This window comes from Alligator sinensis, unplaced genomic scaffold (genome assembly GCF_000455745.1).
Source record: "Alligator sinensis unplaced genomic scaffold, ASM45574v1 scaffold1105_1, whole genome shotgun sequence".
Taxonomy (NCBI): domain Eukaryota; kingdom Metazoa; phylum Chordata; order Crocodylia; family Alligatoridae; genus Alligator; species Alligator sinensis.
The window spans coordinates 107,214-130,383 of NW_005843454.1; the positions used below are offsets into that span (position 1 = coordinate 107,214).

General features: G+C 53.7%; 2 protein-coding genes and 1 long non-coding RNA gene across 5 annotated transcripts in view; all 3 read left to right on the plus strand.

The window, feature by feature from the left end:
- LOC102385493 (epithelial discoidin domain-containing receptor 1-like) overlaps window positions 1-5,738 on the plus strand; it is a 6,523-nt gene extending 785 nt beyond the window's left edge. The window contains exons 2-4 of the mRNA XM_006038754.3: window positions 161-395; window positions 1,412-1,561; window positions 1,740-5,738. Coding sequence (XP_006038816.1) covers window positions 161-395; window positions 1,412-1,561; window positions 1,740-1,880 — 526 coding nt within the window. The 3' untranslated portion in view covers window positions 1,881-5,738. The remainder of the gene's footprint in view (window positions 1-160; window positions 396-1,411; window positions 1,562-1,739) is intronic.
- Window positions 5,739-6,310: 572 nt separating this feature from the next.
- On the plus strand, window positions 6,311-9,814 carry LOC112548720. The gene is made up of 3 exons (XR_003092345.1): window positions 6,311-6,365; window positions 8,422-8,531; window positions 8,836-9,814. It is a non-coding gene; the product is annotated as an uncharacterized LOC112548720 (long non-coding RNA).
- Window positions 9,815-13,737: 3,923 nt separating this feature from the next.
- LOC102385744 (zinc finger protein RFP-like) lies at window positions 13,738-21,324 on the plus strand. 3 transcript variants are annotated; one of them, XM_025195288.1, is made up of 9 exons: window positions 13,738-14,329; window positions 14,643-14,738; window positions 15,389-15,619; window positions 15,924-15,946; window positions 16,866-16,978; window positions 17,996-18,016; window positions 18,748-18,774; window positions 20,397-20,498; window positions 20,571-21,324. In XM_025195288.1, exons 1-9 carry the CDS (start codon window positions 13,913-13,915, stop codon window positions 21,005-21,007), a joined length of 1,467 nt encoding a protein of 488 aa, XP_025051073.1. In that variant the 5' UTR covers window positions 13,738-13,912; the 3' UTR covers window positions 21,008-21,324. The 3 variants fall into 3 exon arrangements, with proteins under 3 accessions (XP_025051073.1, XP_006038817.1, XP_025051072.1); XM_006038755.2 differs by having other exon boundaries at window positions 13,739-14,329; window positions 20,397-20,559; window positions 20,632-21,324; XM_025195287.1 differs by having other exon boundaries at window positions 13,741-14,329; window positions 20,397-20,552; window positions 20,625-21,324.
- The last annotated feature ends 1,846 nt before the right edge of the window (window positions 21,325-23,170 follow it).

A 23,170-nucleotide genomic window follows, 5' to 3' on the forward strand; every position in this document is an offset into this window, starting at 1 on the left:
TGCCCAGGGCAGGGGGTCAGACTCCACAATTTGCTGAGGTCCCTTCTGACCCTAACATCTATGAAAGCTATGAAATATTTCTAGCCTCTCCTCTCCCCAGCTGCCTCAGGGCATTGTGGGACCATCTCTAATCCCCTTCCTTCCCTCCCCTGGGGCCCAGCTACCCAACGCTGATCCATGTGGCAGCCCAGATTGCCTCAGGCATGAAGTTTCTGGCCTCCCTCAACTTTGTGCACCGGGACCTGGCCACACGCAACTGCCTGGTGGGTGAGGGCTTCACCATCAAGATTGCCGACTTCGGCATGAGCCGCAACCTCTACTCGGGTGACTACTACCGCATCCAGGGCCGAGCTGTCCTGCCTATCCGCTGGATGGCCTGGGAGTGCATCCTTATGGTAAGACCAGGGGGGCAGGGCTTGGGGAGAAGGGTGAGGCTAAAGGGGAAAGGGGTGGAGTTTGGAAGAGGAGCGGGGCTAATGTCCACGGGCTAGGGAAGGAGCGGGCAATAATTTTGGGCAGAGGGCCACTTACTGAGTTTCTCCAAGCCATCGAGGGCCGCATGACAGGCAGCCCAGGGCAGATTAATGTTAATTTTCTAAATTTTTTAGGGGCCCCGCGGGCCAGATAGAATGGCTTCCTGGGCCACATCCAGCCCCCAGACCACATTTTGCCACCCCTGGGCTAGGGCATGAGGGAGGGGGATGGAGCCAGAGGATGGGGGGAATGAAAGGGGCTTCCTTCGATTGATAGCCTGGGAGAGAAGGGTGGAGCTAAAGGGGAAAGGATGTGTCTTGGGGAAAGGGGTGGAGCTAATATGCAGGAGGGGCAGCAACTGGGGGAGAGGGTGGAGCCAGGGAATGGTTAGGGAATCCCTTGTATAAAAACCCAAGAGGGTGTGACCTGGCTGAGAGGTTGTGGAGCTAAAAGGAAGCAGTGGGTTCACCAAAAGGGGCAAGAATAGCATTGAGGGAGGAGGCTAATGGAAGGGGTGGGACTAAAAGAAAGGGATGGGGCTGATTGAAAAGGGGCGGAGTTAACGGAAGGGTGGAGCTAATCCACAATGGGTGAGGCTAAGGGGAAGTGGGATTTATCCCCAAGGAGGCAGAGCTAAAGGCAGTGTAGGGCTATTCCAGAGGAAGTAGGACTAAACGAAGGGTGGGTCTAGCCCAGAAGGAGCAGATCAAAGGGAAGGGTGGTATTATCCCAGAGCAGGCAGAGCTAAATAAAGGGGTGGGGCTGTCCCAAAGGGGAAGGGGCTCAGTGAAAGCAGTGGGGATGGGAGGAGGCTAGGGAGTAAGGGTGTGGCTAAATGGGTGGGGGGAAAGGAAATGTGTCCTGGAGCCCACTCAGCGTCCCACCCAAGACCCCCTGTCCCACTCACCCTGCCCCTCTCCCCTTCCTGGCTCCACAGGGGAAGTTCACAACAGCCTCAGATGTCTGGGCCTTTGGGGTGACGCTGTGGGAGGTGCTCATGCTGTGCCAGGAGCAGCCCTACAGCCAACTCACCGATGAGCAGGTCATCGAGAATGCCGGGCAGTTCTTCAGAGACCAGGGCGAGCAGGTACGGGGGCATCACAGAGTTCAGTCTCCAGCCTCAGCAACAAGAGTTTCAGATTTTGGCTGAGCAGATGTGAAAGGATTAAAACTTTAGCCCTCCTGGAGGGGCAGCAGAAATGAGAAGGGGGCATGAGGTGGTTAGACCTCCCCCCACACTGATCTGTCTTTACCCCCACACCTAGGTCTACCTGTCACGGCCCCCAGCCTGCCCCCTGGCCCTCTATGAAGTGATGCTGAGATGCTGGGCTCGGGATGCCAAGGACCGTCCCCTCTTCCAGCATCTCCACCGCTTCCTGAATGAAGACGCTCTCAATATGGTGTGAGCTGGGCTATGCCAGAGTGGGGGGAGGGATTTGGGGTGGCTCTTCTAGGCATAGGCCTCTTGGTGTCTCTCCGGCCACAGCTACAGGGGTGGATGGGTGGATGGAGGGTGGCCAGACCATGCCCAGCTCTGGGAACTGGACATATTGGTGCTGGAGGGGTTAGGGACATGGGATCTCCCTGATGCCCTGGCTCTACCACCCCATTCCTTGTCCCACTTCTCCTCTGCCTACCTCCTCTGAATCTCTCTGTCTTCCTTATACCCATCCATTTGTCTGTCTTCCTGACATACAGTGGTCTATATTTCCTATCTCTTTCCTAATAGCATTTTAGAGAAGCTGGACTGGAAGGGACCTCCTGGGGTCATCTAGTCCAACCCCCAATACCCATCTACCTTCCCATCTTCTCATATACAGCTGTCTGTCTGTCTTTATTTGCCTCATACCCCTCTATGTATCTCTCTTTCTCACACACAGGTTTCCATCTATCTGTCTTCCTCACACTTCTCTTTGTCTGTCTTCCTCACAGACAGACAGGTGGACAGCTGTGTATATCTTCCTCACACCAATCTATGTATCAGTCTTCCTCCTATACAACTGTCTGTCTGTCCTATCTATCTATTTCCTCATCAAATCATAGAGAAGTAGAGCTGGAAGGGACCTCCAAAGGCCATCTAGTCCAACCCCATCTACCTCTCTGTCTTCCTCATATACAGCTGCCTATCTGTGTCTCTATCTGCCTCACACCCCTTTATGTATCTCTCTTATATAGCCAGATAGACAGATGTGTATGAGGAAGACAGGTACGTGGCTAGATGTGGGGAAGATAGGCAGACAGCTATGTATCTGCCTCACACACTTCTACATATTTGTCTTCCTCATACACAACTATTTGTCCATCTGTCTGTTTTCCTCACACTTTCTACTTCCTACATATGTCTTCCACTTAGACAGACAGACAGCTTTGTATCTTCCTCAGACCCATCTATGTATCTGTATTCCTCAGACACTGTATGTCTGTCCTATCTATATCTTTTCTCATAGAATCATAGCGAAGTAGGGTGAAGGGACCTTCAGAGGTCATTTAGTCCCCTCCAACATCCATCTACCCGTGCCTTCCTTGTCTTTCTATTTAGCTTCTACACTCATTTATCTTCTACACCCATCTGTCTGTCTTCCTCATTTACAGCTGTCTATCCATCTTCCTTACTCCCATCCATGTCCGTCTCCCTCATATACGGCTGTCTCTCTATCTGTCTGTCTTCCTTATACTCACAGCTGTATGTCTGTCTATATATAGTCCCTCATACTTTGTCTATCTATCTACCTCCCTACTGCTTATACACTCTACGCTATCTAGCTATCTATCTGTCTATCTTCTGACCATACACTCCACCACCTCATGCACACTCGTCCCTCTATTGCTTTTTGTCTCCATCTCTCCTCAGTTCTTCCATTCCCCATCTGTCTTGTGTCTTGTTCTCCACCCACTTCCCCATCTCCTATCATCCCTCTTTCACCCATTCCCTTTCTTTTGCCCTTCCCTGCTCAAGGGTGTTTCCTTTCCTTCCTCTACTCCCAGAGAGGCTGACCTCCACCACCCCGCTGCTTCACTCCCCACCCTCAAAGGACTGTGATGGGTTGGAGGGGTGGGGGTCAGGTCCCTGCCTCATGTGATGTTCCCTCAGACTGGGCTAACACTGGGTATTTGCGGTGCTGTGAGGCATCGCCAAACACTGGATATATGGGAGACACTACTGACTGCAACGCTGGAGGCTGGGAGCCACGACTCAGCTTCAATGGCCCCATGGGGCTGATCCAGAGACCTCCAACTCACATGATACCAGTGCTGGCTCTCATGGTACTTTGAAGACTCCAGCAGAGAAATCCGGCCCATCCCCTTCGTCATCAAACTCCCTCTTCCCCCATGAGACAGGGCTATAGATCCTGTCTGGTTGCTGTTGGGAAGGAGAGGAGATTTTTCACTGGTGTACCAATGCAAACACATTTTTGGAGTACCGTATATACTTGTATACCACACACTCCTCCCCCCTTTCAAATGAGACTTTCAAAATGGGGGTGCATATCTTAAGTGGGAAAGTTGATCCTTCTGCCCAGAATAGCAGCCGTGGCATTTCTATTCAAGCAGTGTTAAGGGAGTTGATTGACTTGATAGCTCACTGGAATCTATGAATTGCTCTTCACTCCATGGGTGTTAACAACTCTCTTTCCTTTTTAATGGTCTTGATGTTCCACTAACCCAGAGTGCTGAAGAATGTGCAATGTAGCTCCTACGGTCTCTCTTCCCCTATTTCACAGCCCTGTTTTGAAGCTTTTTGCAACATTTTAAATCCGCCCATGGAGTGCAATGTTCAGTAACAACTAGAGTTTCAGCTTTTGGTTGAGCTGCTTACAGTTTAGCATTGAAAGGATTAAGACCAGACCTTTGGCCTGAACAGAAAAAGGAGGGCAAACGAGCAGAAGTTAATGCTCTATCCCTACTGTATGTGGCCTTAACTCTGGAAAAAAAAATCTTGTATTTTTCATTCTGCCTTCCCAAAAAAGAGGTGTCTATCTTACTGGGGACATGTGGTATGTGAAAAGATACGGTATATCAGGGACACCCCATAAAGAGCTTTTTTGCTAATCAGGGGCCTTAACACTGTAAGATCACCCTTTGCTTTTAAAACTCTCAAGCTGGAGCTTCTTAAAGGAGGCCTAGGGGAATGCAGCACTCATTCAAATAGCTTGAGCTTTTGGTGCTTAATTCCCTTGGGTTCCCTTGAAAAAAAACCCCACTGTCTTCTCGTTTTGTTTCCAGGGAGTAAATATTAGTGGCTGTGACATAGGTTCAGTGGCTTGGACGTGTCTGTGTTTTGTCTCCTTGTTTAAAGTCCTTCCCTCTTCTCACACAACACAGTCGAAATTTTTCTCCATTTTTCCCCCTCCCTTGCTGATCTCAGTAGCTTTTGTATTATTAATATTATTATTGTTGTTATTGTTGTTATTATTTGGAAATGGGATCTGTACATATTTGGAGAGTAGAGATAAAAAGACAAATTTTTTAAACTAATATATAGATTTTTGTTGATTTTTTTTTTCTTTTTTAGCTGTTTCCTTTAACATGGTGAATAAAAGCGTTGCATTTTCTACCCGCGTCTCCTTGAATTTTCTTGCCTTCTCAAAATGCGGAAACAGCATGTAAGGGAATGTAAGAACATAAGACTTGCCATTTACTGGGTCAAGCCATAGGTCAATCTTGCCTAGTCTCCTGTCACACCATGGCAGAAAGTGAATGCTGAAAGGGAGATTAAGCTGGGTGTGACCAGGTTTTTTCTTTTGTTCCCCTCTCATTTGCAGTCTTCAACATATAAGGTCTACGAAGTTCGCATTCAGAGGCCGTGCCCCTCACTCCTGCACTCAGTAGCTACTGATGCCCCTTTCCTCCAAGAATGTATGCACTCCCTTTTTGAATCTGGCTAAATTCTCAGCATCCACCGTGTCTAGTGGCAATGAGTCCAACCCTTGAATGCCATGCTGGATGACAAAGAACTTCCTTTTGTTCATTTTAAACTTACTCCTTGCTAGTTTCATGGTGTAACCCCTTGTTCTTGTATTGGGGGAGAGAGAGTCAATAATAAATCCGTATTGACTTTCTCTTCACCATATAGTATTTTGGAAACACTTATGTCCTCCCTCAAGCATCTGTTTTCTAAATTTCTAAATTTTCTAAATCTGACCTTTTTTAGTCTCTCCTCATATAGAATCATAGAAGTGTAGAAAAGTAGGGTTGGAAGGGATCTCAGCAGGTCATCTAGTTCAACCCCATGCTCGGAGCAGGACCAGACCCCAACTAGATCATTCCAGCCAAAGCTTTGTCCAGCCAGGCCTAAAAAACCTCTAAGGATGGAGACTCCACCACCTCTCCAGGTAACCTGTACCAGTGCTTCACCACACTCCTAGTGAGACAGTTTTTCCTAATATCCAACCTAAGCTTCCCTTTCTGCAGCTTGAACTGTTGCTTCTTGTTCTGTCATCTGCTGCCACTGAGACCTGAGGGGACACTCCATCCCATCTTCTAGTTCATGGATAAAAAAATTGAAGAAATCCAGCCCCAGGGGTACGCCACTTGATACTGGCTGCCAACTAGACATCAAGCTATTGAGTACTATCCTCTGAGCCCAGTGATCCAGTTAGTTTTCTATCCACCTTACAGACCATTCATCCAACCCATACTTCCACAGCTTGCTTGCAAGAACGTTGAGAGACACTGTATCAAAAGCCTTGCTAAAGTCAAGGTGCATCACATCCACCACTCTTCCCGTATCCACAGAGCCAGTCATCTCATCATAGAAGGTAATCAGGTTGGTCAGGCATGACTTATCCTTGGTAAATCCATGCTGATTGTTCCTAATCAACTTCTTCTCCTCCAGGTACCTAGAAATGGATTCCTTGAGGACCTGCTCCATGATTTTTCCAGGAAGCGAGGTGAGACTGACAGGTTTGTAGTTCCCTGGATCCTCCTTCTTCCCTTTCTTAAAGATAGACACTATATTTGCCCTTTTTAAATCATCTGATACCTCTAACAATTGCCATGAGTTTTCAAAGATGATGGCCAATGGCTCTGCAATCACATTGGCCAATTCCCTCAACACCCTCAGATGTATCATAGAATCATAGAAGTAGGGTTGGAAGGGACCTTGTAGATCTTCAAGCCCACCCCCCTGCCTGGGCAGGAAGAAAACTGGGCTCAAATGACCCCAGCCAGGTAGGCATCGAGCCGCTTCTTAAAGACCCCCAGGGTAGGAGGCAGCACCACTTCCCTTGGAGGTTGGTTCCAGATCCTGGCCGCCCTGACTGTGAAGTAGTTCCTACAGATGTCTAATCTAAACCTACTCTCCAACAACTTTTGGCCCAGGTCCCGTAACCTCTCATTGTAGGGTCTGCCCTGCTGTCCCCGGATCATGCGGGTGGCCCTCCTCTGGACCCTCTCCATGTTGTCCACATCCCTCTTGAAGTGGGGTGCCCAGAACTGGACACAGTACTCCAGCTGCGGCCTGACCAGTGTCGCGTAGAGGGGGAGGATCACCTCCTTGGCCCTACTTGAGATGCACCTGTGGATACACGATAGGATCCGGTTAGCCCTGCTGACCGTGACCTCGCACTGTTGGCCCATGTTCATCTTGGAGTCAATGATGACTCCAAGATCCCTTTCTGCCCCCGTGTTCTCAAGAAGGGAGTTTCCCATCTTATAAGTGTGCTGCTGGTTACTACTGCCCAAGTGCAGAACCTTGCACTTGTCACTATTGAAACACATCCTGTTTTTGTTAGCCCACCCCTGCAACCTGTCCAGGTCTTGCTGCAGTCTTTTCCTCCCTACTAGCATGCCCACCTCACCCCAAATTTTGGTATCATCAGCAAATTTGAACAGGTTGCTTTTCACCCCGTCGTCCAAGTCGCTGATAAAGAAATTGAACAGTGCGGGCCCAAGGACCGAGCCCTGGGGGACTCCACTGCCCACTTCCCCCAGGTCAAATATGACCCATCCACGACCACCCTCTGAGTACGACCCTTCAGCCATCTGACCCCATGGACTTGTTGACTCCAGCTTTTCTAAATACTCCCTAACCTGCAGTTTTGCCACTGTTGGTTGCTCACCTCCTCTCCAAACTGCACTGCCAGTTGCAGTACTCTGGAAGCTGAACTTGCCCGTGAAGACTGGTGAAAAAGGCACTGAGCACTTCAGTGTTTTTCACATCATCTGTCACTAAGCTGCCTTCCCCATTCAGTAGGGGATCCACACTTTCCCTGGCCTTCCTCTTGTTCCTGATATACTTGTAGAAACCCTTCTTGTCACCCTTCATGTTCCTTGCTAGCTGTAACTCCAATTATGCTTTGGCCTTCCTGATTTCAGCTCTGTGCCAGCCCTTTTTTTCCCACACCAAATATGCTGCTCCTTTCTAGCCTTTCACCTGCTTTTCCATGCCAAAAGGATTTTCTTAATTTCTCCTGCAGCCAAGTCAGTTCTCACTGGGAGGGTAATAGAGGAGACTCCTTGTTTGAAGCCACACTAATTCGGGGCTTGGAGGCAGACTTGGAAAAAGGCTGCCCCTTTACAAAATACTGATTCAGTTCAGTCAGAAATTTTCCCACAGGCAGTGGCTCATGTCCTGCCGCAGTCCCATAAAAGCCTGGGTTTTAGGGACTCTGGTAGTGCCCAGTCCTGTAGTCTTGGGTCCATCTTTCCAGGATACAGCATCCATCTTTGACACAAAATGGGTCAATCATGTCTCCAGTGTAATGATATCAGCTCTAAATTTGGCTGGGGCTGTCAGGTGGCTGGGAAATGATGAACACCTTGAACACGGTGCCAGCCGGTGTGTCCATCAATGCAGCTCTGCCCTCCGTCCTGGATTAGGAGCCATGACCAGATCCTCCAAAGATCCCAGCACTCACCTGAAGGTGCAGACCCCTCTTATGTGTAATAAATATACAACAGTGTGTCCTCTCTGAGCAGAGGGTGCTGATTTTTCTCCCTTGATAGAGCAAAGATCCCTGAGACCTGTTCCTTGCTCCTTGCCCTGCAAGCCAAATGCGAGCATTTTCGAACAAGACTCAGAAGCCGCCTAACGTGGACAAGAGAGCTCAGAGCAGGTGTTTGATGAAGCCGTGGCATGTTGGAGCCCGGCTCCCATGGCAGAGTTGGGCCCAGAGACGAGCTCCCAGAGGTGGTGGGATGTTCCCAGCTGGGGTGGGGGGATTTGAAGGGTGAGTCCAGGGTGCATTCAGAGAAGCAGTTTTGGTCTGAGAGCGATGTGTGGGGTGAGGGGCACGTGGGGTGTTTTGTCTGGAGGTCACTGTCTAGAGTTGGGTGTTGGGGGCGCTGGGGCAGGTAGGAATCAGAGCCAATTGCTGCATTTGAACCATTTGCAAAACCCTTCATACAAACCTGCTGCAGGTATTGGCCATTTCCCCCGCAAAAGGCCGGATGAGGAGAATGGCCCCTCCTCTGCTGCTGCTTCAATGGCCACGGGACCTTCTGGCACCATCGACCTCCTGCCTGGCACTGCCGTGTGCCCAGGCTGCCCTGCCTGCAGTTCCTGGCATGACGGGGCTGAGCAGCTGCTCCTGCTGCCCAGCTCCAAGGCAAGGCGGGGAAACTCGCCTCTCCCTGCAGAGACTAACTGTGACATCCTGGACTTGCCTGGAAGGGCTGGCAGCCACCAGGGACATGCATGATGGCTGATCACAGGCCAGCAGCACCAGGCACAGCTTCATTGCTATTAGCTCTGCTCCTTCCTCCTGCTGGGATCTTATAACCACAAGGACTCGCATTGCCAGGGACTGCCAGACCCGAGGCCCCTGAGGCCGTGTGTGTACAGCAGGGGTGCACAAAATACAGCCCATAGGCCTGATGTGGCCCACTAAGCACTTTCATCTGGCCCATGGGGCAATGGGCTCCAGCCTGCAGGTCTTCCCTCCTGTGCTGTGCACCCCCGGCAGGAAACGCAGCCAGCTCCAGCACATGGGGATTTCCTTCTGTGCTGTGTGTGAGTGGCAGGGAGTGCCAGCGATACAGACACCCTGGGCGTGGGCAACTGGTGCCTCCCAAGTCTGGGGGGGTTCCAGCAGGGCATGACTGGGGGGAGAGGGGGGTCTCTCAGCAGCCAGCTAGTGACTGGGGAGGGGGGTTGTCCCCCAACGGCCAGTCGCTGAGCGTGCCAGCAGCACGGCGGCAGCATAAGTGCCGGCAATTCCACATGTGGCATGTGCCACTGGTGCAGCCAATTCAGGGCGGGCACTAGCACTCTCCATGCCCCCCTGTGGCAGAATACCATCTCTGTCTCTCCCCAAACTCTGCTATCTGACAATTTGGTTACCATGGTCATTGCAGAGGGCAGACTCCTCTGGTCCCATCTGCTTCATAGATTCATAGATGTTAGGGTCAGAAGGGACGTCAACAGATCATCAAGTCCACCCCCTGCCTAGGCAGGAAAGATTCTGGGGTCAGACGACCCCAGCCAGATGCCTATCCAGCCTTCTCTTAAAGACCCCAAGGTCGGGGACAGCACCACCTCCCTTGGGAGCCCATTCCAGATTTTGGCCACCCTCACTGTGAAGGAGTGTTTCCTGATATCTAGCCTAAATCTGCTCTCTGTCAGTTTGTGACCATTGTTCCTTGTTACCCTAAGAGGTGCCCTGATGAACAGAGCATCTCCGATCCCTTTCTGCGTCCCACTAATGAATTTGTAGGCGGCCACAAGATCACCTCTCGGCCTTCTCTTGCGGAAGCTGAAGAGGTCCAGGTCCCTCAGTCTCTCCTCGTAGGGCTTGTCCTGTAAGCCCCTAACCATATGAGTGGCCCTCCTCTGGACCCTTTCAAGTCTAGCCACATCCTTCGTGAAGCATGGCACCCAAAATTGGACACAGTACGCCAACTGCAGTCTGACCAATGCCGCATAGAGGGGGATTATCACCTCCTTGGATCTATTTGTCACGTATCTGCTGATGCATGATAAAGCGTGGTTAGCTTTGCTGGTGAATTCGTCAGACTGACAACTCATGTTCATCTTGGAGTCCACTATGACTCCAAGATCCCTTTCCGCTTCTGTGCTGCTGAGAGGGTCACTTCCCAGCCAGGAGGTGTGCAGCACTCTGCACTTGTCCTTGTTGTACTGCATCCTATTGTGTACTGCCCACTTTTCCAACCTGTCCAGGTTTGCCTGCAATCGTTCCCTATCCTTCGGGGCGTGCACTTTACCCCACAATTTAGTATCATCTGCAAACTTGGGCAGAGTACACTTCACACCCACATCCAAGTCACTGACAAAGATCTTGAAGAGTACAGGTCCAAGGACCGAACCCTGCAGGACCCCACTACCCGCATCCTTCCAGGTTGATACCAGCCCATCTATTACCACTCTCTGGGTGCAACCACTAAGCCAATTTGCCACCCACCAGGCCAGAGGAAAACTCCAACCACCTCTGGACAATGCGTGTGAGTAAGCTACTCGAGATCAGACTAGATATTTAGCTTACTGTTACTCAGATGCGTGATCAAAAGGCTACCATCAGCCATACAGATTTGCTCTATGGGATTCCTCCAAGATTCCTCTGATATTTCCATGATACTGCTCTACCTTTTACCCTGTTCGAGGAGGCCCCTTAGGTCTGTGGACTAAGGGAGGTTTTCCTAATCAGCCCCTGACTTGGGGAAGTGCCCCAAGTGCCTGTATTGGGTCTAGTACCCATTGGACGATCAGGCCTGTGTTCTCCAAGGTGCGCAGAGCCAGAAGTGAGTCCAGAGCCTTGGATGGTGGCAGCGGGAACCCCAGGCTAGCGGGTGTGCTCCAGGGAAGGGGTCGGCCGGACGGGAGGCACCCCAGGGAGGCACTCGGAGCCTGGAAGGTGGGCGGGTGCAGGGAGGTGGGCGGCTCAACGCAGGAGCGCCCCCTACTGGCCCGCAACAGTGCCCACACCCAACCTTCTGCCGAGGCGCTCACCCCACTAACCCTTAAGCCAGACAGCAGGACAAAACACAATGACCTCTTCCATGCAGACAAGAGTTTTCCCTCCTGTCACTTCACTCACTTCTACTTGACCCAGCTGGGACTTGAACTTGGATCTCCTACATGGTAAACGAAAACAGTATCACACAGCTACCACTGCTGGTAGTTTAGGCTAATCATAACTTATAACCTGAGCTGGATACATTCCTGAGGGAGGGGAAACCTGTTTCCCCTGTCTATATCACATGCCTGGGTGGGGGCTTAAACTCCCTATTCTTCTAAGCAATGCCAACTTGACTGGGAAGGGGCTACAGACCCTGCCAGTCTACCCAGCAACCAGTGATGCATTTCAAATTGGTTGGCTGGCAGCCAACAGTTGCTGGCCTTCATTGGATCAGGTACATGAGGTCATAAGGTCTGTGTAAGTGAAGGACTGACTCTGAGAACTCAGAGAGAAGAGGTGAACCATCTGAAACTCGCTCTCTCTTTTGAAACTCATGGTCAATGAACCGCCTGCCTCCAGAGGGAATCTCCACCTCCTCCAGAGGATACTAGTAAGTAAGCTACCTGAGATCTAACTAGATATATAGCTTGCAGTAACTCAGATGCACGATCAAGGGCTACCATGACACTGTTCGCTCTAAGGTATTTCTCTGATATTGCGCTACCCTGTACCCTAGTCCAACCCTACTCCTTGTAACCAGTAAAGTTCTCCTTTGTACCTAGCATTGGAGACTTATTAGGAGAGGGTCTAGATTATGCCTTGGGGTCCTCTTCGTTCAGCTGACTAAGGGAAGCCACTATCTGTGCTTCAGACTGAAGGAAGCACCCCAAGTTCTTGCAGTGGGTCAAGTACCCTGAAGGACTACTAGTCCTGTTTCCCAGAGGGCACAGGTCCCAGATCAGTCCAGATGCTGGATGGTGGCAGCATTTACCCCTCAGGCTTGTGAGTGTACTCCAGGAAGGGGGTTGGCTGGATGTGAGGCACCTCCAGGGAGGCACTCGGAGCCTGGAAGGCAGTCAGGTGCAGTGAGGTGGGCAGCTCAATGCAGGAGCGCCCCCTACTGGCCTGTGACACCCCCTACCAGCCGGAGCGCTCGCTGTCAGGGGGACACCAGCACTCTGGGGGGGGGGGGGCATGTGCCCCCCCATGTGTCACCTATGAGCCCAGGGGATGCTGTGCCGCTCGCTGCATTGTGCAACACTGGCCAGAGCTGCACCCCACCGGGCGCCTACGCCCTGAGCGCCCCACCTGCTGCTACATCCCCATACCCCCACCTTCCCTCACACCCACACCCTGCCACCATGACCCCCCACATATACACAAACCCACATCCTACCACACACACACCCCACGTACCTCACAGGCCACACCCACCATATTCAAACACACATACACACACACACACACAGACCTGCCATATACACATACCACACAATATACAAAACCAAGGATTTATTTTTGAGTTATTATGAAATCACATCTATACAGGCAACCCCCGCTTAGCGCTGTTCATCAGTTCCTGAAAAACCAAGTTTTAAGCAAAATGTGCGTTATGTGAAACCAAAAGTATTTGATGACCCAAGATGGCAACCGCAATTGTTTTTAATGACCCAAGATAGCACCCGCAAGCGCTATAACGACACTCGCCGAGTGCTAAGTGCAATCAGGTATCAATTTTAAATGTGTGTTATAGCGAAATAGCGCTAAGCGAGACAGCGTTAAGTGGGGGTTCCCTGTCTACAGTGCACAAACACAAATCACGAGAAAAATATTTTTTGTAATAAAATTTAAATATGTTATGGTAGGTGTTTGACTTTTAGTGTATGATTTGGGGTTTTTTCTGGTGCTAAGGTGGCACATCCCCTCCAAAAGGAGTATGTGGGGGGGGGGGGCAAGGAGAGGGGTTTCTGGTGGCAAAGGTCAGGGATTTGGGGGGGGAGTTCTGGTTCCAAGATGGCAGCCACAGGGCAGGGCTACCCACGTGGCCCTCAATAGCTCAGCAAAACTCGTTAAGCTGCCCGCCACCTGAAATAATTGCCCACTTCTAGAGTAGAGTCCATGCCCATGGGGCTGGCTCCAACCCCAGAGAAAGTCCCCGCTGGGCCGGGCAGAGGAGGACGGTCTTTCCCTGCACAGACCCCGCTCAGGGAAGAGCCCTGCTCAGCCCGGGCTCCTGGGTCAGTGGAGGAGGCTGCAGCAACTTGTGGCAGACTCTGTCCCTAACTCAGAGCCAGGAGCTGCCCCTGAGAGCAGCCCAGGCTGCAGCCCCACAGCACAGGGGTTTCTTGAGCTGGAGGCAGCCCCAGACCCTGCAGACACCTGGGTGTGGGATGGGCTGGTGTTAACCGTTCCCCTGCCCTGGCTGGCTCTGCTTGGGCTCAGGGGCTGCTAGCACCCGGGGCTCCGCCCAGGCCCTGCTGGGAAAGCAGGAAGAGAGAGGCCCTGCCCCAGGCTGCACAGCCTGTTGCACTCAGGAAAGTGAAACCAGCTGAGCTGCTGCTGCTCCTCTCTGCCCAGGAGCCATGGCTGCGGGGGACCTGGCAGGGAGCATCCAGGAGGAGCTGACCTGCTCCGTATGTCTGGACTATTTTATGGATCCGGTGACTCTTGACTGTGGGCACAACTTCTGCCGCGCCTGCATCGACCAGTGCTGGGGGGAGTCGGAGCCAAACTGCTGCTGCCCCCAGTGCAGGGAAACGGCCCCGCGGAGAAACCTGCGGCCCAACCGGCAGCTGGGCAACGTGGTGCAGCTGGTGAAGGGGCTGAGGCTGCAGGCGGAGAAGGAGCCCGAGGGGCAGCGCATGTGCGAGAGGCACCAGGAGCCTCTGAAGCTCTTCTGCGAAGAGGACGAAGCCCCCATCTGCGTGATCTGCAGGGAGTCCCGGGCGCACAGAAATCACACAGCGGTTCCCATCGAGGAGGCTGCTCAGGACTACAAGGTAGGGAAGAGCTGTCCCGGGCCTGGGAGTCACAGCTCCGGCTGCTCTGCAGTCAGGCACCCCCGTGCGCGTCTGATCAGCCTGGACCAGAGCCGGGACCTGCCGAGATCGGGGCGCAGGCACCTGGCGGGAGACAGTGGGTCTGGGAGGGACGGGGCAGGTCCACTTCCCTGGCCAGGAGTCCCCTTGCAGCTGGGGTCGCTCGCTCTGTGGCTCAGGCCTGTGGGAAGTGCTCATGCAGCCTTGCTCTGTGCAGGGAGGATTTTCCTGCAGGGCACAAACCGGACATCAGAACTATTTCCTGTCTTTGCAGGAGCAAATCCAGAGCCACGTGGAGCGCCTGAGGCAGCAGAGAGAGGAGCTGCAGGGCCTGAAACGCGCCTGGGAGCAAGAGACCAGAAAGCTCCTGGTAGGTGCCCGGCGCAGGGAGGGCAGTGGTGGCAGCAGGGCGGGGGTCTCGGTGCTGCTCCATGTCGGAGAAGTTGGGAGGGGACGAAAGATGTTCAGGTCTGCAGCCGTGCAAAGTTCAGGGTCAGATAAATGGCGCATGGCCAACCATGAGAATGGTCTCACTTCCCTGGTGTAAATCAGGAGTGACAGCCCTGAAATCCAGGTGGATCCTGACAATTTTTACAGGTGTAATGAAAGCATTGTGCAGCCCTGCTCCCCAAGGCTGGGCAGGGAGGGGAGGGCAGGGCAGGTGCTGGGCCTGGACGAGGGTCTGGGAGCCCCTTCAGCAGGTCAGGCAGGGCCCTTGCAAGGGGGACGGCTTCTACGTCATGGATGAGTCGCAGCAGTGCTGTGCTCTCAGGGCTCTGCCCTGCAAACCCCTGCATCATGGGGGACCTGCTGCAGCCGCAGTGCTGGGGTGGTTGGGAGCCCTGAGAAATTCCCTTCCTGTACTGAGAGGGCTGCATTCCCCAGAAATGCCCTGGACTTGACACTGTGGCGTGTGAATGAGGCATTTCTTGCATCCTGGAAAAGACTGCTGCCATCTCCCTGACTGTCCATTTCCCACCTCTCCTTCCCCCTGCTCCTTCATGACTCTGCCCATCCCAGAGGCAGACGGATCTGGAGAGGCAGCTGGTGGTGTCTGAGTGCAATGGGCTGCGCCAGCTCCTGGATGAACGCGAGCGTGTCCTCCTGGCCCGGCTGGGGGAGCTGGATGCAGAAATTGTCAGGAGGAGGGAGGAAAATGCCACTTGCCTGCACGACGAGACTGCCCGCCTGAGTGCCCTGATCACGGAGCTGGAGGGGAAGTGCCAGCAGCCAGCGCCTGAGCTCCTGCAGGTGAGACTGCATCAGATGTACCCAGCACCCAGTGTAGAAAGTTGACAGCCTCTGAATCCCAGGGAGCTGGCAGGGTGATGCAGGGACCCAGGACTGAAGCTGCAAGGAGACACGGATTGGGGCAGTCAGGGAGGCAGGGCAGGGTGGTGAAAGGTTGCTCCAGCTCCTGCCCTATGCCCCAGGCCCAGCCCAGAAGGGCAACCATCCCCATTGAGCAACAGTTATAAGTGGGGCTGCTCCTGGTAGCACAAGGACGGGCTGGGCTGTGACAGTGACTCTCTGTTCTGTTTCTTGTCCCCGCCAGGATGTCAGAAGCACTGTGAGCAGGTACGTTTGGGTTTCATCTCACCCCTCCTCTCCCATTGGCCAACACCAGGCTACAGCCTCAGCCACCAGCACCTACCCCTGGGCCATTCTCAGCCCTGGACCCAGCCTCTATCCATGTGGCCCTGGGGTTGCTGTTGCCACCCTGTGACCCATCCTGAGCAGGGGATTGCCCCACAGTCCTGGGTTCAATAAGCCTGTCCTCATGGCCTGGTTGGGATCTGGCCTCTGTAATGGCTGCAAGTCTGTCCTGTCTGAGGGACACGGGGTTTGCGGAGAGGGAACCGAGTGTCTCAGCCCAGGCCCTAGTGGGACAGGGTCCGTGGGCCAAAACGGCCCCGGCCCCTTTTAGGCTGGGAATGAAAGGGAGGGGCAGCTGGGCCTGGAGAACAGGCCCCTCAGTCCCAGGAGCAGCTTTTCACTGCTCCAGAGTGCCCTGGGTCAGGCCACATGTCAGAGGGGCTCTGGCTGGCATTGCCTGGTCTGCATTTCTCTGAGGATGGACCAAGGCCAGGGCCTGTTAGGAGTGTGAACATCTCCAACCCCTGCACAGTGCAGCTGTCTGGATGAAAGCCCTGGGACAAACTCAGCCACACCACAAACCAGCTCATTCCCAGTACAGCTTTCGCCCCCGACACTGGTGCAAGCTGTAGAGGGAACAGCGCTGCTTTGCTGGTGTGAGCTGTGGCTGCACAGGAAGAGTTTGCTGGTTGAGCTCTGCTGGAATAGCTCTACTAGAAACTTGAATACAAATATCACCTCTCGGTCCCCAGGGTTGGGAACCAGCAGACTGCACAGGCCCCGCCAGGCCTTTCAGACCCTGTCTCTGCCTTGTGTCCCACCCATTTCCCTTTGTAGCCTTGAAGATGTGGGGGCTTCTGGTTGAGGTTTGAGAGGAATAATTGCCCTTGTGTCTCTGCAGGGCCAAGGAGGGGACACCTTTGCATCCAGCCCCCAAGTTCCCTGAGCTGGAGAAGACAATCTGGGATTTCCCTGGAGAGAACAAGCTGGAGGAGGCTCTGACGGGATTCCTGAGTAAGGGGCATTTCCAGAGCCGCTGTCTCATTGTACTGGGAGAAGAGGAGAGGGTCCTCTGGGAGAAATTGTGGAGCTGGGTTATGGGAGCCCTTGCATTCATGTGTCCAGAGGACCAGAGCTGGCCTTGGCGGCCTGTGGTCCATGTCCTGGGAAAGCCCTTGGCGCCCCAGCTCTGCAGGGCTGCGCGGGGTGGACTCCATGGGGATGATTGAAGAGGAGCTCATTATTTGTCATTTCCCATCTGTGTGGTTCTGCTGCCTCCTGCTCAGGCCCTGGGCCCTCTAGCACAGGCCTGGTGCTCTTGGCAGCCCTGGCAATACAAAAGTGTCCTGTGTTTCTTTCGCTCTGGGATTTGCTGCTTAATGTGCAGATCCTGACACTCAGAGCTGGAACTGTAGACCCAGATGCCCCGATGTCAATAGATGTGCACAGGGTGAGAGCTTCCCAGAGGCATTTGTGCTGGTGCAGTAGCTGCCAGCAGGGGTCTGGGGAGGCCTGAGATGAATTCCCCGAGCAACCCCAGGGAGTGCTCATGGGGAGGGTTTGGCCGGATTGTGGAGCTCCAGGAAAGCTGTTGTGAAGGGAAGCAGCCATTTTGCTCCGAGCTTTCCTGGGTGCATGTAGGGGCTGAAAGTGAGAGTGCCGTCCAACATGCACCTGCTCTGTGACAATACCCATCAGTGTGGGGGAAGAGCCCTCCCCAGTGCATCCCCTGTGGTTCAGAAGGGTGGGCAAGGGATTTTTGGGGAGGGTCTTGGCTGCCCGGAGAGACGTCACTACAGTTGGATTCAGAGCCAGATCCTCAGTGCCCGCAGTCCTGGGCCTTCAGGGAGGATGTCTGATGAGTCCACCTGAGCCCCTGGGACTCTGGCAGCTTGTGTGTTAGTCCCCATCCTCACCAGCTCTCTAGGGGAGTCAGCACAGGAAAAGTCCTGGGAGTCCTTACCAGTGCCAATTGTGAATAAAAAAAATCCCAATGGGGACTAATATGTGGCTTGTCCTCTTTTCTTGCAGAGGGGCTGGCTGAAGAGAAAGGTGAGAGTCCTGGACAAATGCTGAAGGGGAGGAAGCAGTCAACGGGTCCCCGTTCCGTTTTGTTGGGGTTCTGGGCTGAGCAGTGTGATGTGATACTCGGAGGAGAGACGCCCGCAGGGGACATGTGGGAAGGGCATCTGTCAGAACAGCCAAGGGAAGTCAGATCTTTGTCCATTCTTGTCTCTGGGCCCTGTCAGGAGGAGGCCTGGGGTGGGTCTGTTGGGAGCTTGTGCTGTGCAGTCAGGTTGGTGCGTGTTACTGTGAGATGACAGCAGTTGGAGACAAAAACACCCAGACACAGAGGGGACAAGCGGGGACTGCTGAGAAGGGGAGGCTGCAAATTGAGACGTCCTGCAAACATAAGGGCATGGAGCAGCAATAGCTCCACAGTGACACCAAACCCCCTGGTGCCCCTGGATGCTGGGATTTCCCATCCCAGACAGGACCACGGCCCACCCTTCTGGGCCAGGCTGCTGTGACAGGATTCAGGTGCTGAGGGTCCCCTCCACCTGGGACTCCCAGTGTTGGAAATATTTCGGTTCTCCATGGGCTTCTGCAGGGCTGTGGGGCAAATGCTGCAGCCCTGACTCCTCTCTTGCCCCAATTCCTGTGCAGTTTCAGCTGTTTGGGCAAACATGGACAGCAGGATTTGTCCTACTGTCAGCACTGAGTCTTGCTGTGGTGACTCTGCTGTGTGAATTCTCACCTCTCTCTCTGCTACTTGATTCCAGAATTCAGAAGAGCCCGAGGACACGCAGGTGAGTGACCCTGACCCCGTATCAGTGACCCCAGAGCCCTCCTTGGAGAACTGTGTTTGCTACAGCCACTTCTGCCACCTTCAGAGTGCCCTGAAGGTGGGCTTTGTTCCTGTGACCAGGAAGAATCAGTGCATCCCTGCTGTCTTTTCCTTTTGCTGCATATAGCCCAGCACACTATGTGCCCTGGGTCCTGGTCAGAGCTGGTCTCTGAGCCATGTGAGACCCCAAGCCCAGGGTGTTTTGGGATCCTCAATCCATCTCCTTGGCGCTGTCCAAGCTGCATGCAACAGCACCTTTTGTTACAGTTGGTCTGCCGATTAGGGTGCCCACACTGACCAGAGCCCAGCAATGTCATGAGCCTGCCTTGGCAGACCTGTGCCTGGGTTAGGGAAGACTGATAGGTCAGTCTTTAAGGGGCTTTCATGCCCCAGGTCAGCTCTATGGTGAGGACGATCCCTGAGGCTCTCAGGAATGGGGCAGGCTCTGCAGGGAGATGTGAAATTTCTCACTTTTCACGTCCAGCTGTGCAGAGCTGTCACCATCTCCTCTCCTGAGACGAGTGAGCCTGGAGCCAGGCTGACTATGGGGAGGGTCTGCCCTAGGTCTGTCAGTAACCAGATTGGGGTGTGAGAGCGGGAGCCCTGTGGGCACCCCAGCTCTGCTGGTATCTGCCACTGGGGGTGGATGGTGCAGGTATACCCTGGGGCACTGAGCTTAGGTTTCCTGGTATTTTCAAATGGGCAAGACTTCAGCAGTCTTAGTGTGGTCCAGAAACCCACCTCCTATTGGGAGCCAATGGGATTTCTACTCCTAAATTGTTCATATTGGTTTGCAGATCCCAATCTGCCTGTGACGCATGGGGATAGGACTGTGTAATACTTGGTGGGCAAAAGACCCCTGTCCCAGCAGTGCCCCAGGCCCTGTCTGCACAGGATGTCCTTGGCCCAGTACGTGACCCCCAGTACAGACCCCTAGAGCAGGTGCACTGCATGGGGTGAACGGGGACTTGCTGATGGTGTGGCTGAGCCCAAGGGGAGGGGCAGTGAGTGGGGAAATGCCTACTCCCCCCTCCGTGCCCCCATAGTCATTTGAAATGGGCTCTTGCGCTCGGTTGTCAGTGTTTCCTGAAAACAGGTCGGCACAGCCTGGACTCCCAACCCTCCCCTGGGCTGGGCTGGGCTGTGTGAGAGTTAGAGCTGGCAGTGGGGCTGCCCTGGGTACAGCTCTGTGCCCATGGGGCTGGGACATGGAGGGGCTCAGCTGGGACAGAGCAGCCCAGCCAGGGGTGGGCAGAGGCAGGCACCAACCTGCTATTATGATATTTTCCCATGTCCCTCCCCCTTCTTTGTGCCTGGCCTGCCCCCACCCCATGGCGCTTTCCCCTCTCCTCTTTGTGGGCTCAGCACCTGCCACCGATGCCCCCGTTCTGTTCCAGGGGGTGAGGAGGCCTGGTGGGAATATCCCACTTTGCCCCTGGAGTCGCTTACAGTTCTCCCCATGTCCCCTCCGTGCAACGGTGATTTCACAGGCAGGGACTGACCAGCGATTCCTGAGATGCAGTGAGTTCCCTGTGATCCCTGGGACTCGCCTGCCCCAGCCCTGACCTGTGACTCTCTCCCCAGTGGACGTGACCTTCGACCCAGACACGGCAAATGCCTACCTCGTCCTGTCTGAGGATCGGAAATGTGCGAGGGACACGGACACGCAACAGGATCTGCCTGACATCCCTGAGAGATATGACACTGATGCAGAAGTCCTGGGCTGTGAGGGGTTCACAGGTGGGAGGCACTACTGGGACCCTGAGAGATATGACACTGACGCAGAAGTCCTGGGCTCTGAGGGGTTCACAGGTGGGAGGCACTACTGGGAGGTGGAGGTGGGAGACAAGTCGGCCTGGGCTCTGGGCGTGTGCAGGGAGTCTGTGGACAGGAAGGGGGGGGCCATACTGGCACCTAAGGAAGGATACTGGACTCTGTGGTTGCAGGATGGGAAATACGAGGCTCTCACCTCTCCCTCAACGCCTGTCCCCCTGCGGGTGCAGCCCACACGGATGGGGGTTTTCCTGGACTATGACTCGGGCAAGGTCTCATTTTACAACGTGACTGATCGGTCCCACCTCTTCACTTTCACTGACACCTTCTCCGGGATCCTGCGCCCATATTTCTATACTGGTGTCTTTGATGGCACCAACACAGCTCCCTTGATCTTGTGCCCGGTCCCAGCCCAGCCCTGAGGGAATCGCTGTCACTGCCATGACACATGTGGCACACGCTGTCCCCTCCCAGCCCTGCCCGACTGCCAGTCCCTCCAATAGAGCTACTTCAGCCTGGACCCTGTTGCTGTCCTGCGCCTCAGGGTTCATCTCCCAATCCCCATATTCACATCATTGCCCACTTGAAAATCATCTTTCTGCAGTTTCCCTGGGTTTATAACTTAGTTGCTTTATTGGCTTCTTACACCCCATGTCTTCACCCCCCCAGCTCCCCACTTGTTCCTCTGCTCCCTGTCTTATATTAAAAAAAATTGTCGGACAGTCTGTTTCCTGCACTTCCTTCATTGCTTCTGATGAGCTGAGCTCTTGCAGATAAAATCTGATACATTTTGGAATCAGTGAGTCCAGTGGTGCTCAAGCTTTCTGGTGTGTGAGTCCAGGGCTATGCACCAGTTCTGGGGCTGCATGTGGGGTTGGACTGGACAAGTGGCCCTGGATGCACCCTGGGCACTGCTGTGCAGGTGGGGGCAGCATCACTCCCTTTGTTCCTGCCAGCCCAGTGGCTCCTATTTTTTTCTCAATCCTGCCCCCAACTTTATCCCTCCTTCTGCCCATAGTTGGTGCCCCAATCTCCCCAATTCATTATTCTACTGTGTGCGGCTCCCCCATATCTAATCATTCAATGGTGGGAGAGCTGTTAGTCGAACAGCTGGCACCACTCACCGACCACACAATTTCTAGACCTGTGGGTATCCCCAGGTTCTGCAGGCCCAATGTGGCCCATGGGTGGGGGGGCTGAGCCCCCCTGAGTTTATAAGATACATCTCTACCCTGCCTTCTGCCTGACTTCAGATGAACATGGCTAACTACGTCTCTCTGTCTAGATCAGTGGTTCTCATCCTTTTTAGACTCAAAGCACCCTTGCCAACTCTTACCTTTCACTCCTGTTTTGACTGCAGAAAAAGTACTAGAGCCATTCTTGTGTTGCAAAGAACTCGGGCTACAACAGATCAGAACAGTGTTTACATTACAGATTTCATTTTTGAAATCTCTGGGTTTATCGTGCGACCCACGCGTAGGTGTTTCCAAAACTACCAGTGCTAAGGAGCTTAGCAGCTGGTGGAGAATAAAGGTCCAGACAAACCCAAACCCGGGGGGGGCAAGGGGCAGAGGGGACTGAGAGGCAGAAACCCAAAATCAAAACCTCTTTACACTTTTAGGCCCCCACTGTCTAGAGGGCCTCTGCCTAAGCAACCCCTTCACAGCCTCTGTGCTGCTGCCCATCACTGCAGGAGGAGCCTGATCCACAGCCAGGTGCTCTCCAGTGATTGAGGGTAAAAGAGAAATGGGTCCATATTCTCCTTCCTGTGACTAGTATCACAGACATTTATCTCCCCCGGCAGGGCCCCACTCAGTATTACCCACTCCTTATTACAAAGGTAGCATGGGAGGTGTCCACTCCTGTTTGTTTTCTTGTGTAAAGGTCACTTGTGGGTGGCTCAAATTTCTTGCACTCATTTGTTGTTCAGAACAATTTCATACCTCGTTTGTGCCTGTCCATTAAGCCATGCTGGCTTCCCCCTTCCTCTGCCATGGCTGCAGGGCCTCCCCCTGGGAGCTCCTGGGAGTGTGTGACCCAAGTGCTGCCCTGCTCTTGCAGTGGCAGGGCATTGGCGGTGCCCTCATCTCCCTGGCACAGCGCAGTCTTCATGTTTTGGTCTTGGGCCTTGGGGCTGTGTGAGAGTTGGAAGTGGGGATCTTGGGAGCTCCTGCAGTAAAGGATTGCCTGTGACTGCTTGGTCCAGGTCTGAAGAGAAGAAATCCTGCCAACATTTCGTGTCAGAGCCTTTAGTAAATGTTACTGGTAGTTCTGGGCTCCCATCACGGTCAGAGTGTGTATGCTCTACTCACTCCTGAGCCCATCACAGCAGCACTGTCCTGTAGAGGCAGCATTGGGGAAACCCCAGGAAGGGCCCGGAGATGTTGTCCCTGATCCCCCCGACCCAGGGACCTGCTGCTCCCAAGTGATCCACAGGCCTCTCCTTGGCCCCATGCAGGCAGTTCTGGGAGAAATGCCCCTACCCTGGGGTCTCTCTTTGCAGCACAAGCAAAGGGACATCTTCTGTCTCCTGCAGTCTCAGCCACTGCATCCATTCCAGTGGGCAGTTAGTCCCCTGCCTGCAC